Below are 17,517 nucleotides of genomic sequence, written 5' to 3'. Positions count from 1 at the left end.
GCCTTGAACCTTTGCTCTTTGAAAATACTCACATTTGTCAGACAATATTTCACCCACGAGTATTTGCAACCAATCTGGATTCACCAGATTCTTCCATGTACTTTGGAAATTAGTGCCCCGAGGCCACCAGAAAGCTTGACAGCAAAATACTAAAATATTCTTTAAACCACATTGTTATCAACCTATTGCTGCTGGCAGATCAATTTTCTCTGCTTTTCAATCACTGTCAATCCATTGCATTAATACGTTGTACCCAATATCACAGTGTACTGACCATCAAACACCAGACCAAACTATCTCGAGCAGCACATTGCATTCTCTGTAAATTGCTTTATGTAAACAAGTACATTACCCCAGCCTTAGGAGGACATATAAACTTCCCATGTGTTAATTTAATTTCTTTTCTAATAGACATTCCACAGGAGCAAATAATCATTGACACAACCTTAAGTATTATTCTCTTTATTCCATGCAAACGTCTTGAATGTTGTACTCACAAAATAGCTACTCATTAAGCTTTAAGAATTGCATCTACTCACTTGATTTGCTTTAGGTTTTTGTACCGTATGAAAATGACTATCGGATAGATGTGAATTCGGTGTAGACGCTCGATGGCATGTGGCGCAATATCAAGCAAGCAGTGGCAGTCCTACAAATATGGTCAAAGGTTAGTTAACAAAAACAATTACATAGTCAGTCATTAAACTACAAAGCACAGAGTAACACTATTCAGAGCATCTCATCCATGCCGACCAAGCTGCCGAGTCGAGCTGGTCCCATTGGCTTGCGCCTGGCCCATATTCCTCCAAAGTTTTCTTCCCAATGTACCCGTCTGAAAATTGTGTCATTCTACCCCTCTCCACCACTTCCCCAGGAAAATAGGTCGATGTATGCACCATCTACTGTGAAAAAGTTGCCTCTCGGGTCTCTTTTAAATTTCCAAACCATCCCCCATCCTCTGCCCCTTCACCCCCTCCCCACCATAAACCTATGCCCCCTACTTTCAGGCTCCCCTATCCTGGGAAAAAGGGGGAAAAGACTGTGGCTAACGAAAAGGATTATGACAAAATGTAATGCCAACACAGAGATGAGCCATGGGTCACACCGAGAGTCTGAGGCACAGAGACCTGAACACACCTCCTTGTTGACATTTCAGTGTAGCACCTAAACAGATTAAATTCATTCAGAATAGAGGTCGATGGATTTCAAAATATTAAAGGAACGAAGGGATTTGGGGATAGTGCAGGAAAGTGACATTGAGGTAGAAGATCAGCCATGATCTTGCATTTTGCTTAAATTTCAGAAAAACCTGTTCTTTGGGACACATGTCATATACAGACTATGTTGAACTTGAACTCCATGCATAAGTCAAGGTGGTGGTTCTGCATTGTTCTACATTGATGACTAATGATGAATAGCAAGATAATAATATATCAGAAAGTATAAATAGAGGCCACATAATATATGGAACACTGATACCAAAACTTCAAAGCTAATTACAATGACTATTATTGTGTTTTGTCTATCAGGATTCTCTGAATCATAATGGGCTAACTCATAATTTCCAAAAGCAATGGTAAAATGAAAAAATAAAAAAAATAAAAACATTTTAATGACTTTCTATATTCTTATGAATATATTTTTCCCTTTATAAGGATATAGAGTTGGACTAATTCCATCTGTAATAAAATACACAATTCAAACATAGTTAAATTTGCAATTTAGATTGGAAATAAGCCAAATTGCCATGCTGCATATGATATTTTTAGTCAATATCTGATACTAACAATATCTGAACTTAGCGCATGACGCACAATACAATATCAATCAGAAACTCAAACAAACAAAATGTGGAGATAAGTATTGAGAAGAGAGAACCACCTTCTCCGTTATTTCTTTAATGGAGGCCACAGTTGTGACATCAAAATGTCCACTTCTCCTCTTGTAGTCAATGAAGAGATAGTCTGCTACTCCTCGTTCAATGGCCTGCTGAGAAGCTTTCATAACCTCTGAATAGAAAAGGCGAGGAAAAAATTAATGCATGGTGCTGCTTGGCCTTCAGACAAAGTTTTCATCCAAAACTGCTAACGGTCTCCATTCTATCCAATAACTAATTCCTGGAGATATTGGAATAAAAGGAAAATTCATCCTTATGGAATTCACAAATCACAACCAAAGATTCTGGGATTGGGAATAAAAATTAGCTATGATGAAATTTATCCAAAAAAAAGGAAATTAATACAAAATTTATGTTTGCCAAACTTCCAGAATCGGGTAGGGAAAGTTAAATACAAAGTTAAATGTGCAAATGAGAGAATAAAAACATGATACAGGCAGTTTTCTAGGAATGCAACTCTCCCCGTAACATGGGGGTTGCCTGTACATGAATTTAGAATTTCCTCCTGTTTATGAAGCTAAGTATCCTACTTGCTCTATAACTTCCATTGATATTTGATGGTGACAAGACAGGTTTAGAAATAGAAGATATTGTTAATGGTAGATAATGCACTTACCTGAACATTCACAATTCTTTTCTATAATCTTTTCAAGAAAAAACCCAGTGATTAATTATTCATATTTCAATAAATCTCCCAAATAAGCTCAGAGTGACGTCCAAACCTTAACATTAAAAACTTAACATGAAGTTAAACTTACCTAATGGACATCTGCAGAACTTTCCTGGGGAATCTTTGACCAGCATGTCCTTCACAGCATCTACCAGTGGTCCCAGGATGAGCACGGGCCTTGGGGAAGTGCATTCTACTTTCTGCACTCTTTGATATGCCAAACTTCCAGAATCTAGCAGGGAAAATTAATCACAACATCCACTTAACATCGAAACACAATGGCTGCCAGATAAATCCTCACTGGATTTAGTAAATAAAGCAGAACAGGCTGTTGAACATCTTGGTAATTAATAAGATAATTATATAATAACTGTTTAAAAAGATGCATTTGCCAGCTATTGCAAATGGCTACTCACAGAAACAGACAAGAAAGAATTACGAGTTTGGTTAATTGTTAAAGAAATTGTTTAAAAAAATTGCAAAGGAGATGACAAATGTTCTTGTATTTCAGTGATGTCTACAAGTTATAACGGTGCCTGATTGCATGATGGAGCTGAATTAACATGTACAGTTGAAGGAACAAATTACAAACACATCGTAGATCACATTTTTTGCTGGTGTCAATTCATGTTGTTTACATGGCTGTCAGTTTCCCCAATTATGTAAAACAGAAATAACTGTGTGAAGATTTTTTTAACAAGAGTGACAATTCTGAGTTCTGATTGCATGCGATTGTATATAAGGTGAGAAACTACTGAGAAGTTCACACTGGTACTAACAACAATTGGTAAAATCAGGGGTGACATCCTATAACTTGAATCAAAGAAGCTATGTATCAGATTAAAAAGCAAGAACTCAAAGGATTTCTTTTGATGCTACATATTACACTAGACAGATAGGTCAGGTAAATGCCTAGCTGAAGAACTGATGCTGGATTGAGGGCTTGAAACCTTTGGACACTTGACCAAAAAGTAAGATCCAGTGGGATGCAGAGGAACATCACCATTTTGATCTAAAATTGGCTTGGTGGTAGGAAACAGAGAATAATAACGGGGGCTTTTGTCTTGCAATTGGAAGCCTGCAATCAATGGTGTGCTGCAGGGATCAGTGTTTGGATCCTTGCTGTTTGGTATTGTATGTTGATGATATGGAAAATAGTGCCTGAGAGATGGTGGAGGCAAGTACTCTCACACTATGCAAGTACTATTTAGATAGGCATGTAATCATGATCTTCATAATCTGTACAAACACATATACATTGATTAATTCATGTTCCTGCTATTAGAATTAAATGTTTCAAGCTCAGACAATTTTGCACCAATGCTAGCAAGAACGTTTATTTAGATTGCAGTGTAGATTAAGGGTGGAACAAGGTCCTTTGGCCTTTCGAGTGTGCTGAAACAGCAATCCCCGCACACTTACACTATCCTGCACACATTAGGGACAATTTACAGTTATACCAAGCCAATCAACCTACAAACCTATATACCTTTGGCATGAGGGAAGAAAGCGAAGATCCCGGAGAAAACCCACGCAGGTCATGGGGAGAAAATACAAACTCCACACAGACAGAACCCGTAGGCAGGATCGAACCCGGGTCTCTGACGCTGTAAGGCAGCAACTGTACCGTTGTGTCACCGTGCCACCAATATGCTGTTAATTTTGTGCTGATACAAGCAGTAGCATTGGGGACCAGTAAAGTTTCAAACTAATTCTCAGATGTTTTAAATGCAAGTACTGTCTCATGTATCTCAGTGACACCGATTACAATTTTAATATGTTATAGAACTTGGGCTAAAAATGACGTGTAGTTTGCCTTATCTTTGGGATACCCATACAATACCTTGCTGTATTAATTCATAACATTTCAGAAAGCAATTACTGTTGTTACTTTCTCACAATGCCAATCCTGTGCCAGGAGAGGTTTGTGGATGTACATAACCATGTGTGCATAGAATTCTCACCACAGGAGATAAAAGGGTGCAATCTGCTGTATAATTGACCATTTAACTGTCCTCCAAATTTTGTTGCAAGCAGATGATAAAGTTAATGAAAACATTACACCATACATAAAGCACTGAAAATTTATTTTCACCAATTCTAGTTTTGAATCAATTGATCCCACAGAACGTTGAAGTTCAATTTTGGAAATGTCTATTTGCAGTCTGCTAGCACAAACAGGATTTAATATGTACAAATCTACCTTGCTTTAAAACAGAAATATATGAATTAGACACATATTTAGACCAATCAGCCCCTCAAGCCTGCTTTACCCTTTAATAAGATCACGGCTGATCTGATTGTAAACTCAAAAAGTTACCAATCCGTGTTCTTCAGAGATGCTGCCTGACCCGCTGAGTTACTCCAGCACTTTGCGTCTTTTTTATTTGAATAACAATATTTTATTTTCCTCTGCAAAATGAAAAATTTCCCATTTTTCACACTTTAATAATTTAGTTGTCTACACAGTGGTCAACCACCTTACATTCTTGCCACAACTTCCTATCCTACCTGTGTTTGTGTCACCAGTCCAACAATATTACTTGTTGATTGCTTTCAAACTGCTGGTCAGTGTCAAACCCAAATTACCACAGATAGTAAATTGTCCTCCAGTTATTTGGGGAGCTTGACAACCAACAGCTCTCAGAAGCTGGATTTTTTCCAATCATTTTAAATATCTTTTAAATCCAGCCACTTCATGCTCTTTTAATTTGTTATTGATGAATGATTTCTTACTGAAATTGAACAAATTACCTTCCAACAGAGGGATGGAATCAGTGCTTATGGCATCAAGCGCCAGCATCTCCTTTCCATCTTTTGAATTGTTCCTTTTGTGTTTTTGCTTTCGCCGAAAAAATGATCTTCTGGCTGCTGCTGATAGAGTCTTAACATTTTCGTCCCTGACCTCAGACATGCTGTGTCTTCTGCAGAATTCCTGGTCCATCCTGGAAGAAATACACAATTAATAGCCTGCCTATTTAAAAAAAAAATTAAAAGAACTCTACCTACCGAGCAATAGTGATTGCAAAGGCACACAAATGCACTCATTATTTATGTAGTTTAAACAGTATCGTGTGGACAAACAAAGTAGAAAGTTTAGGTGAAGTAAGGTGAAATAATTCATTGCACTCTTTACATGAAGGCATATGTGTAGATCTGGATACTACCAAGAACTAGTCTGCTGTTTTCAGATTGAATACAATTCAACTGGCTGGTGCCGTCTGCGATGGCAGTCTCGCTAACAGTCTGTCTGTCTTTTCATATTTTTTGTTATTTTTAGTGTATTTTAAAAGTATGTGTTAATGTTCTCTGATTTGTTTTATGTGGGGGGTGGGGGAGGAGGGGTCGGGGGAAACTTTTTTCGATCTCTAACCTTGCCGGAGATGCGGATCGTATCGTTTTCCGGATCGTATCTCCGGTCGCTCTGCGGCCGAACATCATGGAGCTGGCGGCCTTGCTCGAGACTGACTTTGAGCCTCACCGCCGGGCCGTGGACTTACCATTGGAGCCTGCGATCCCTTGTCTGGGATCGACATTCCAACCGCGGCCTACGGATTTCAACATCGAAGAGCTCGCAATCTCGGGTAGAAAGTGATGTCGGGAAGCTCCAATCCACACGAGGTTCGACCAGCCTCGACCCAGGGTCCATTCGTCCGGCGCGGAGGAGCTGTGATCCCCCCCCCGATGCGGGAGCTTGATCGTCCCGAAACGGAGGGCTCGACCGCTGGCTGCGATAGTCAAGATCGCCCCGACAACGGACGGTTCGAGTGCCCCGACCGCGGGTGAACAAAGAAGGGAAGAGGATTGAACTTATTTTGCCTTCCATCACAGTGAGGAATGTGGGGGAGTCGCTGTGGTGAATGCTCATGTTAAAAATGTATTTAGGTGTCTTGGTGCTCTTTATTGGTATGACTGCATGGCAAATCAAATTCCTCATATGTTGCAAAACATACTTGGCTAATAAATTACTATTATGATTATGATGATTTCTCCTTCCATGTTAGAATTTAATAGATTGAGATTTTCGAGAGAAATGTTGGCAAACCACATTGAACTCCTGACAAGTTGCTCCTTAAACTTCAGAAATAAGAATTCCCTGCAATTCCCAAAAGATGCTTGGCAGCAATTTCCTGACATTAAACAGATCACTAAATCTTATGGTGGAGCACCAACTTTATACAATGTCGCAGCAGATGGGAAATCTGTCTACTGAACCTGCGCTAGATTAGACATAGCCAATGTTCTGCCAATCCATTTCAATGGAGAGGAACACTGATAGCCAGTTAAGTCCAGAAAAATAGTCTATGGGGCCAACAACGCACTGGGGCCAACAATGCTCAGTGAATTAATGTTTAAACATTGGCTCAAGTTAAGTACAGACACAGTAGGTTCCAGGAAGTAAGTGTGGGGAGCTCACTGCTGCCACATGAGTTCAAGTGAGAAATGGCAACTCTGACTATGCAAAATGCCTTGGTACTTATTGAAGCACCAGCCGAGGACATATGCTCACCTTGAATACAACAATCAGAGATGTTCACTGACAATGATGTAGAGTAGACAATCTTACAGAAAGCACTAATGTCAGATGGTTTATTTTCTCCTTAAAAGCCCAAGAGTTACCCATGTGCAATGCTTACTTTAAAATATCTGTGGCAAAATGCAGCAGCTTTTTCATTCATCACATTCAGTCAGCTTTTTATAAATATGTTTATCTAGACCACCATTTCACCATCCATATGCTTACATGTATTTGCTGGGGATGTGCCCTCTTTCAAGTTTCTGAGCGTTTTCATCCAATTGCCAGGTCATCCAGTAACCAAAGTTTCCTTGCGGCAGAGTGTCATCAACATAAAGAATATCATCCTTCTTAAAACTTAGATCTTGTTCTACTTCTGCAACTCGATCGTAAAGTGCTCTAGGAGACGAGGCAGAGGAAAATCCAATGAAACCCGAACAAACACAATCAATGAGCAATTCGCTGAAAAATAATCTTCATGCGTTCAAACCAGTTATACAATGCTCTAAAAGCATCAGATGGCTGAATATCGAGTTAAGTGCCATGTAACATCAGCATTCGCGTCTTTTAGAAAAAAACATACATTTCAGTAAAGCATAGGACCTGAAAAATCACAAAAAAATACCTAAAGAGTATACAAATTTTTCTCAACATTAAAGGTGGTGACATTAAATACTGTTCTCTGAAACAACATTATGCCATATGCTTGTAATATGCATCACTGGTATTTATGGTGTTAAGTTCTGCTGATGTATTACCATACATTTCGCTGTATGTCGACTGTGTTAAGTTATTGATCTCAATGCTGTATTTTGTTCACTGTCCCCAGATACTACACAACCTAAAGTTCACATCCACTGAGTTGGACTTTAAAGGGCACTTCAAAGGGTACCTGATATAGAATCCGTCTCCAGCTTCATCCCTGACCCTGTTGAATTCCTCTATCTTATACTGAGCCTTCACCGAGATCGACTCTGTGGGCTTCAGCATTTCAACATAGGCTTGCTCTGCCGTTACATTTCGCATATCAACACCGTTGTACTGTAATAAAAAGGAAAGCGACAACTAATAAAATCATGAAACAAAATTGACTTCAACCTCAAAACAGTAAACAGGACTTTTAAAATTACAATTACACAAGCCTAGTTTCTCTGGAAAACCACATATTTTGTCATTTTGTAATTTTTAATTGAAAAAGGTTGTTGAAAATTAGGTTTAAAGCCAAGTGGAGGAAAGTTTGTGCAATTTGTATAGCATAGTTGCCCGAATTCATTGCCCTATTCTTTGCAATCGACAAGAAAGATACGTGAGTAAATCCAATGACTGTAATATTTTAACCAAAGATGAAAAGTTTTATTTTCTGAACTTGTATAATTTTAAATTGAAGCAAAAGTGTACAGGGAAAGAAAATGCTAGAGAAAGACTATTATGGATTGTAAAATGACCGACAAACGACATTCAATAAATCAGGTTTAACGCTTCCCAGCAAAACCTTTGAACAACATTTCTCATCAAAGCTTTTGAGCATCAGAAGCATAATTCAGGCAATATGTTAGCAACACGCTTTGCTTTCCATCCTTCCATACTTTCACAATTAGTGCAGTAATAAAAATAATATTTACCACACCATTTCAGGCGAATATAAACTGAAAGGAGCAATTGAGAGATTTTGGGTGCACAAATGTTCCAAGCTTTTCACGGAGTTAAATGATCATATAAAACAATCCGTGATAAAACTGAAGCTTCCAATGCAGCTGAAATTATCATATTAACCATTAAAGGATGAATGGGCATGCAGTTGTCCAACCACTGATAAGTATGTGGAAATGAGGATAATTAAATAAATTACTAGTAGCTAAAGCTTGTGAGCCAAATATTATTCAAAATGCTGCCGCAGTTTTCAAAAGTATTTCAGTAAATTACTAAGTTCTTAAAAAACAGATTAAGACAAGTTTAGAGTCTGCATATTAAGTGAATACAAAAATATTGTTTTTGTAAAGTACAGGGATGGGTGAGAGAAGGGCGAAGAGGAGGAAGTAAGGTTTTACTGCCTTCCTGTGGACTGCACTGATACATGCACTGATCTTCGCTAGGGGCGCTGCACTGGCAGCAGCCTCTGCCTACAGCCTGTCTGTTATTTCTATCTTTTTTATTATTTTTAGTTAGTCTAAAGTTTTGTGTTGGGGGAAACTTTAACTTTTCTAAGTGGGGGAGGGGGGCAGAGTAAGGGGGAAACCGTTTCCCAGTCTCTTCCTGGCGGGGACGCGATTATTTCTCCGAGTCGCGTCCTCGCCCCCCACCTCGCGGCCTACCAGCTGGATCGGAGCGGCCTTTCCTACCGGGGACCGGGAACCGGACCAGGGCTGCTACAGCGGCGGTGCAGCGCTGGATTCACCGCGGAGCGGGCGATGCCTACCTGGGTCGCCGTTTGGAGCTCCGAAGCGTTGAGCCGCTGCTCCAATATCGTGGAGCTCTGGTGCGGAGAGCTTCCAACGCGGGCGGCGCTGAACAACATCGTGGAGTCCTGGGGCGCCTTGCAGAGGGTCTCCAGCAGCAGTATCCACCCGGCGCGGCCTGCGGACTTTGGAAGCCGCCGACTCCGGTAGGAGGGGGCTGACTCTGGTGTCCACGCCGCTGAGGACGTCCCGCAGCCCCGACGTCGGACTTACAACACCCCAGCGAGCGGTCCTGGACATCGGGCCGCCCGTAGCGGCAACTGCGGAGGGCACGGGGAGGCCCTGACCACGGGGAACAGTGGAGGAAGAGACTGACTTTGGTGCCTTCCCACACAGTGGGAAACATTGATTCTGCTGTGTGGGGATGTTTTATGTCAAACCCTATAGTGTGTTGTGTCCCTTATTTTTATTGTATGGCTGTATGGGAATTTCATTTCACTGTGCCATCTGGCACATGTGATGAATAAATCTATCTTGTATCTTGTATCTTGTATCTTGATCAGGTAGATAAGGTGGTCAAAAAGGCTTTTGGCACATTAGCCTTCTTCAGTCTGTCTGACCCGCTGAGTTACTCCAGATTTTTGTGTCTATCTTCGGTTTACACAGCAACTGCAGTTCCTTCCTACACTGACAGATTTTTTAGATCCAGCTGGCATGTCACATTTGAAAGCTGGCACAGCCGTTGGTACTTCCAATGTGTCAACCTACATTCCCATAGTCATGTTTAAAGTGAAACTTGAACTTCAAACCTTCAGATTTGGAACCAAGTATGCTACCAACTGAGCCTTGACTGACACATTGCAACCTGATGCTAATTATTTCAGCAAAGGCTTGTAATCAGAATTTGCCTTGCATATTAGTTGAGGATGTGAATGTATAAACATGTCACAAAGGCCAGGATATGTGACCAGAAGCAGCATAGAAATTGGCATCCTTTGGTGAAGCAGTAACCCCTCTCTGTAAGTGACTACTTAGCAAACACATTTCTGAAGACTGGACCAGTCTTCACTCCCTGAATACAATAGTAATTTGTAAAAAAATTATTTTTAATTTGTTTGCGTATTGCATGCACAAACATAGATCGCTGCTGGTAATGGATGTAATTCTCGGCAAACTATGGGCAATAACAAAATGCAGAACATCAGAGTACACAAGTGCCTAACTGCCATGGGGTCCACCTGCAGTATTGATCTCACCTCCAGCAGCTTATCTCCAGTTACCAGTCCATCGGGGCCTTTAGCCGGGCTGTCATCTTCAACCTTTACCACAAACACTCCATACAGATTCCCTCCACAAATCTGGATCCCCAGATCCATCTGTGTCTTCTTCAGGAATAGAAATCTTGGCTCAAAAGTTTGATTGGTTGAATCAATAGACCTCCTGTTGAATTAAAAATGGTGAATATATACATCCGTAGATGAATATTGATAATTGCATGAGAAATTAACAAAAATATGTACAAAGACATGCTGGTACTTTAAATTATGTTATATCCATTCCCTATTCTTCAATTTACCTTCATATCAGATGCCAGACCTAAAGTTTTTAAAAAGATTTTTGCCCAATGTTACACCAATAGAGATTCTCTTGAGAATTATTTTGCATTCCTTATAAATTTTCCTTCGCTATCTAAGATAATGGCTCCTTATTGCTGTAAAGACAGCATGCCTCAATAGTGATTGCTCTGATTGATTTTCCATTCATTTGGTTATTGCACTGAGCCAAATTGTACAGTACAACTCTGATAATTCAGCACGTTTGATGCCAGACTAGCAGAATTCTGGATGTTTCTCCTCAAATAGGGAGGGGAGTGGACAAAGAAAGGGAGCTCAGCAAACAGGACCCTGGGTCAGTTTAAAGTGAGCTTTGGAAAGGGAGGCTGCAAACTTCACCAGATGAGCCAAATGCCAAAATATCGAATAGATTTCTGGAGTTTTACTGTACTTTCTTACCGCTGTCACAACTATGAACACAGACATCAACTCTTGGCCTTCCCTGATCTCCGTGGATCACCCTGTTGCTGGAATAAGTTGTCACGTCATCTTACGGTCATGTCATGTAATAATGAATACATTGATTCTTGAGAAGACACTTCCTTCCTCACTGATTTCTTATTCTTTTGAACCCTAAAGAATGTGGCCCCTGGTTGTGCATGGAGGCAGTTTCTGGGATCAATAGCCTTGCTGCTGTAGTCAAATGTAGGGGGCAGCACGCAGCAGTAGAGTTGCTGCCTTACAGCGCTTCAAGCGCTGGAGACCCGAGTTTGATCCCAACACCAACAATTGGAGCTGTCTGTACGGAGTCTGCATGACCCCCCCCCCCGTGACCGCAAGGGTTTTCTCTGAGATCTTTTGTTTCCTCCCAAACTCCAAAGACGTACAGAGATGTAGGTTAATTGACTTGGTGTGTGTGTAAATTGTCCCTCGTGTGTGTAGGATAGTGTAAATGTGCGGGGATCGCTGGCCGGCGCAGACTCGGTGGGCCGAAGGGTCTGTTTCCACGCTGTATCTCTGAAACTAAAACTTATCAAAATGAGATTGAACAGCAGGATTCAATCGGACACGGGCATCACTGATAAACCATAAGTGCCAGGTCTCCCAGGTCTTGCACACCGCTCTCTCCCATCTGGACAGCCAGAAGGGGGGCTACGTGAGGATGCTGTTCATAGACTACAGTTCAGCCTTCAACACGATAGTCCCCACCAGACTGGCCGGGAAGCTAATGGAATTGGGGCTCAACACCTCCCTGTGTGCCTGGGTCCTGGACTTTCTCACCGCCAGGCCCCAGGTAGTCAGGATGGGAGGGAATACATCGAAGTCCCTCACCCTGAGCACAGGATCGCCCCAGGGTTGCGTCCTCAGCCCCCTATTGTACTCCCTGTACACACATGACTATGTGGCTAGGTTCAGCTCCAACTCATTCATTAAGTTTGCTGATGACACTGTGGTGGTGCGCCTGATCTCAGACAATGACGAGAAGGCCTACCGGGAGGAGGTGGCTGGTCTAGCACTCTGGTGCCAGGATAACAGCCTCCTCTTGAACATCAAAAAAACGAAGGAGCTGATCATGGACTTTAGGAGGGCACATCATCCGAGGACGTACACTCCATTGAGGATAAATGGGGATCCTGTGGATAGGGTGAACTGTTTTAAATATCTGGGAGTCCACATCTCCGAGGATATGACATGGGCATCACACTCCTCAGCACTTGTGAGTAAGGCAAGGCAGCGCCTTTACCACCTCAGGCAATTGAGGAAATTCAGAGTGTCTCCGAGGATCCTCCAGAGCTTCTAGGCAGCAGCGGTGGAAAGCATCTTGTCCGGGAACATTACCATCTGGTTTGGGAATTGCTCTGCCAAGGACAAGAAGGCTCTGCAGAGAGTAGTGCGTTCGGCCGAACGCACTATGGGAACTTCACTTGCCCCCCTGCAGGAACTATACATCAGGAGGTGCAACTCCAGAGCCAACAATATCATGAGAGACCCCTTCCACCCCTGCAACGGACTGTTCCAGCTGCTACGGTCAGGCAAACGCCTCCGTTGCCATGCGGTGAGAACGGAGAGGTTGAGAAGGAGTTTCTTCCCAGAGGCCATTCGGACTGTAAACGCCTATCTCACCAGGGACTAACTCTACTGAACGTTTTTCCTTCCATTATTTATTATGTAAAAGAATATGTGTGTTATGATTGTGTTTATAGTTTGTTTGGTTGTTTGTCTTTTGCACAAAAGTCCGCGAGCATTGCCACTTTCATTTCGTTGCACATCTCGTATGTGTATGTGACAAATAAACTTGACTTGACATCATCAACATTTAAATGCCTTGTGTGAGATCAGCTAGATAAATACCAGCACTCCAAAGCAACATGACGGACCAGGGAAAGTTTCCTGAATATTGAAGCAGCCTTAGTTATTTTCAATTTTAGGGTTGCCGAGTGACGTGATAGACATCTAACCACCAAACATAAATCTACAACAACATAAAGGGCAATCACGATGGATTCCAAATTCGTAGCTGTAAAAATAAACCCAGATTGCAAATCTTGACACCAAGTCATTTAACGATGCACCATGTTTACATTATTCAAGTTGGATAAAAATATGGAATGTACTCAGCAATATTTTGGAAATTCACTTTTGAAGCAGTAATAGTTTTGAAGGCATTATTTATTTTCCGTTCAATATGTTAAATTGAACCACTCTCTTCAGAGAGGTAGAATTATAGAAAGAGTGGGTGGTCCACATAACGAGGTTTTGAATAGAAAATTGAGTGAAAACTCAAAAGCTTTACATTGTAATTTTAGATGCAATCAAAGATTTCTGTGTTATTACTGCTTCATTGAACTTCATTGACTTCACTCATTGTGGTGTAAAAAGGCTCTGTTGACAACTGACCTTATCGAGTTGCGTGGACTAGTGGTTGGGGTAGTTTGCTTCGACGGGGGTGTAATTGTCCCTTCGTCCTGCTCACTCACAGCATCAATAATCGAGTGATTGTCAGGCGTTGTTGCTCCACTGCCGTGGGGAGTTGAATGATTGCTTATTGGATCCAATCGAGAACTAGTAAACACAGATCACATAGTTAGGAGACGCAGGAGACGCAAGAGACTGCCGATCCTGCAATCTTGGGCAGAAGTCCAACAGCTCGAGGGAATCAAAGAGTCAGGTTGGTTGGACAGATTGATCGCAATCCAAAACGTTGTTAGTCAATTTCCCTCCAGAGATGCTGTCCGACTCGCCAAGTCCCTCCGTCGATTTGTTTTTGCACACAATGAGGAACTGATTCATATGCAGTTATTGAAAGATCAAAACCGCTTTCAGAACAGCACATTTATCAAGCTTGCTTTTATTATCAAACAGATTTAATAGACCAATATAATCTGATCTATCAATTAGCAACACAGCTACTAGAAACTGCAGACAATATTGTTAATTTGCCACCACTAATACACTGCTAATGTTTCTCAAATTTCTGTGTGGACCATTGAAAAATTGGCAACTGCTATTTCGGTTATTTAATATTAAAATAGGATTCAATATCACCTTGCAAACAAGAGAATGAGCAAACAATGAATTGTTTAATTAAGGAAAACCTACTCTGCTCCTTTGGTCCCATTGAAATATGAAAGGGACCTAAGATAGTGTCATACAACGTGGAAACAGGGCGTTCAGCCCAACCTGCCCTGCCGACCAAGATGTCCACTTACGCTAGTCCCACTTGCCCGCGTGCAGCCCATATCTCTCTAAACCTTTCCTATCCATGTGTCCATGTCCAAATGTATTTAAAATGAAGTTATAGTATCTGCCTCATTATCACATTTGGCAGCTCGTTCCATATACTCACCTGTGTGGGAAAATTGTCCCTCAGAGTCTAAATTAAATATTTCCCTTCTCACCTTAAACCGATGTCATCTGGTTCTTGCTTCCCCTACTCTCAGTAAAATACTCTGTACATCTACCTATGTAGTCCCCTTCATGATCTTGTACACCCCTATAAAAATCACACTCTGCCTCCTGTGTTCCAATGGGAGTATTCATTTAGTCTTGAAATGTTAACTAAACACATTAAGTTCAATCATTAGCAATAATCTACTGAGCTACTGAAAGACATCAGTACATAAGTTCTAATTTGTACTGTTGCGGGTCTCACCTGGAGCGAGAATGGTTTCCCAGTTGATACATGTGAGGGTTATATTGTGCCAAGATGGTGATAGTTTCGCAAGGCTCTGTTTGTCCGATAATTAACCGAGCCTGCTGCTCTGTGGCATTCCTCAAATTAATACCGTTATACTGTGAAAATATATTAATACATCATTTACCTAAATATTGAACATCACAAATGAATACATTCTTAAACATTCTAATGCAGGGGTGGGGAAGAAGGAAAGGGCGCAGGGGAACAAAAAAAAGCATGAAAAAGGCAGAAGAAAGTGAAAGAAAGCATTTTTGAACATATTTTGTGTATTCAGGGTTCATGAAGTACTTTCTAGGCAATGAATTACTTTTCACCTGAAGAAAACAAAAATGTACACCAGCCACAAACAATAATGCTATAAATGATCCAGGAACCTATTTGAGTTAGTTAGTCAAAGTTGACCACAAATATAGGAAGCTCACTATATAAGTATATGGAAGCATGTATGTCCATGTTGACAAGCAGTCTCTCCGTTTTCTCTCTCTGTTAAAGCACAACCGTCTCCATTACTTAGTGAAGCCCAACTTGGAACCATGATCTCTAGATCTGACTCACATGTGACAGTGCTACACTGAATCAAGCTAACACATTACTAGTATGAACAATGTCACGGCACAGTGTATGTGGAAGGTCAATTCTGCTGTGTAGTGGTAGTTACTTCACATCCTTGGCCACTGCAATATCAATGCCAGTTATACAGCGATTGTGCCACTAAAAGTAGCAAGTGCAATATACAGAGCTGGAAGAATTGGGCCAAACTCTTTCCTGAAGGTGGAGGAAACATAAGAATTTTGGAAAATAAAATAATTGGAAAACATAATAACAGACGGTAATTACAGGGATACAAAATGCTGGAGTAACTCAGCGGGACAGGCAGCATCTCTGGAGAGAAGGATCGGGTGACATTTCAGGTCAAGACCCTTCTTCCGACATATACAGAATTAAGACTTAAGGACCCTATTTCAAGAAACATCTGCAAAGTATGTTATTTGAGTACATAGAAGGGGTAAAGTGCGATGTCTAAATGACGATCTCTTCTTTCGAAATCCCATACAGTGTGGGTGAACTGGCCAGGTGATACTAACGTTCACACATTGCAGCAATCAGCCTCCACAACCCCATGTTGTGACTGACATGAGTCCAATGAACAAAAATGCAAGACATCTCTGCCTAAAGTAATGGAAATAATTCCAATTGACTGAACTGTATTCAATTGGATGTTCAGTGTGCTGATGACACCATTTGCACTGTGAAATTTGAATAAATAACAATTTATGTAAGATATGTTCCTTATTAACATGACTCAACCACAAAAATGTTTTACCTCAAGTAATTGGTCACCGTATTCAAGTCCTGCTTGATGAGCAATGCTTCCACCAATTACTTTTGAAACAAAAATGCCTCCATTTTCTCCACAGACAATGGAGATTCCAAGGGGCTCAGCTCCTTTCTGTACTGTCACGTGACGGGGTTCATGTAGGTACGGCCTTTAAAACAAAATCACTTTATAAGTGGTGCAGTTGTTGAGATCTGCAGATACGATACTTAATTAAATGAGGCAAAATAAATTCTGCATAGATTCTGTTTTTAAACTCAGAAAATTGAACAGGTACTAAAAATTGGGGATCTAATCTGTTCCAAGCAGACATTTGTGTATGCAATGTGAATCGGATGCAGAAGGGCAAGTGGCCAACAGTTCTGTCACTGTGACTGCGTTGGATCCAAGTGGAGACCTGTTCTGCCCAGAGTTTATCCTTTTGTCACTAGCATTGAACACTGATGACAGAAAAACACACAAAGGTCTGGAGGAATTCAGTGGCAATTGCATGATCTGCTGAGTTCCTCCAGCACTTTTCAAGATTTCACCATCTCCAGTCACTACTCGTGATAGAATTGTCAGCAAGTTGTATTCTGCCTCCAAAGTTTATTTCACTGAAGCAAATGGATCACCGTGACCAATTATTTAATATGTCACGCAATACCAACAAGAAGTGATTTTCTTGACATTTTTCCAGTGATCATTCTTACATTTATTAAGCACACATGCAAATATTCATTGTTAATGCATAGACCCTGGAATATATTTGTATTTGGCCAAGTTTCTTACAGTTTGAGCACAAGGCAAAGTGAACAGAATGCATACTGCAAAGTACACTAGCGTCATAATTCAAGGAAGATAGGGCTATAAATGTCTCACGATGTTGGTATCTATCCTGACAGCAACCAAAAAGGTAAAGATATACAAGAAATCTGCATTGCACAATTTTCCAGTGCAATTAATTATATT

The 17,517-nt window shown here is 40.9% G+C and overlaps 1 protein-coding gene across 8 annotated transcripts in view; it reads right to left on the bottom strand.

Annotated features, from left to right (window-relative positions):
• The window catches only part of dlg5 (discs large MAGUK scaffold protein 5), a 105,788-nt gene that overhangs the window by 7,637 nt on the left and 80,634 nt on the right, over positions 1 to 17,517 (bottom strand). For all 8 annotated transcript variants that reach the window (XM_033012728.1, XM_033012725.1, XM_033012727.1 and 5 more), the window contains 10 exons: positions 16,555 to 16,717; positions 15,186 to 15,325; positions 13,931 to 14,095; positions 10,736 to 10,919; positions 7,976 to 8,124; positions 7,312 to 7,482; positions 5,322 to 5,512; positions 2,656 to 2,799; positions 1,882 to 2,009; positions 540 to 649 (listed from right to left, as the gene is read on the bottom strand). In XM_033012728.1, coding sequence (XP_032868619.1) covers positions 540 to 649; positions 1,882 to 2,009; positions 2,656 to 2,799; positions 5,322 to 5,512; positions 7,312 to 7,482; positions 7,976 to 8,124; positions 10,736 to 10,919; positions 13,931 to 14,095; positions 15,186 to 15,325; positions 16,555 to 16,717 — 1,545 coding nt within the window. The remainder of the gene's footprint in view (positions 1 to 539; positions 650 to 1,881; positions 2,010 to 2,655; positions 2,800 to 5,321; positions 5,513 to 7,311; positions 7,483 to 7,975; positions 8,125 to 10,735; positions 10,920 to 13,930; positions 14,096 to 15,185; positions 15,326 to 16,554; positions 16,718 to 17,517) is intronic.

Source organism: Amblyraja radiata, chromosome 37 (assembly GCF_010909765.2).
Source record: "Amblyraja radiata isolate CabotCenter1 chromosome 37, sAmbRad1.1.pri, whole genome shotgun sequence".
NCBI lineage: Eukaryota > Metazoa > Chordata > Chondrichthyes > Rajiformes > Rajidae > Amblyraja > Amblyraja radiata.
The sequence above is the reverse complement of the archived record's forward strand: the minus strand, read 5'-3'. Positions and strand labels throughout refer to the sequence as shown.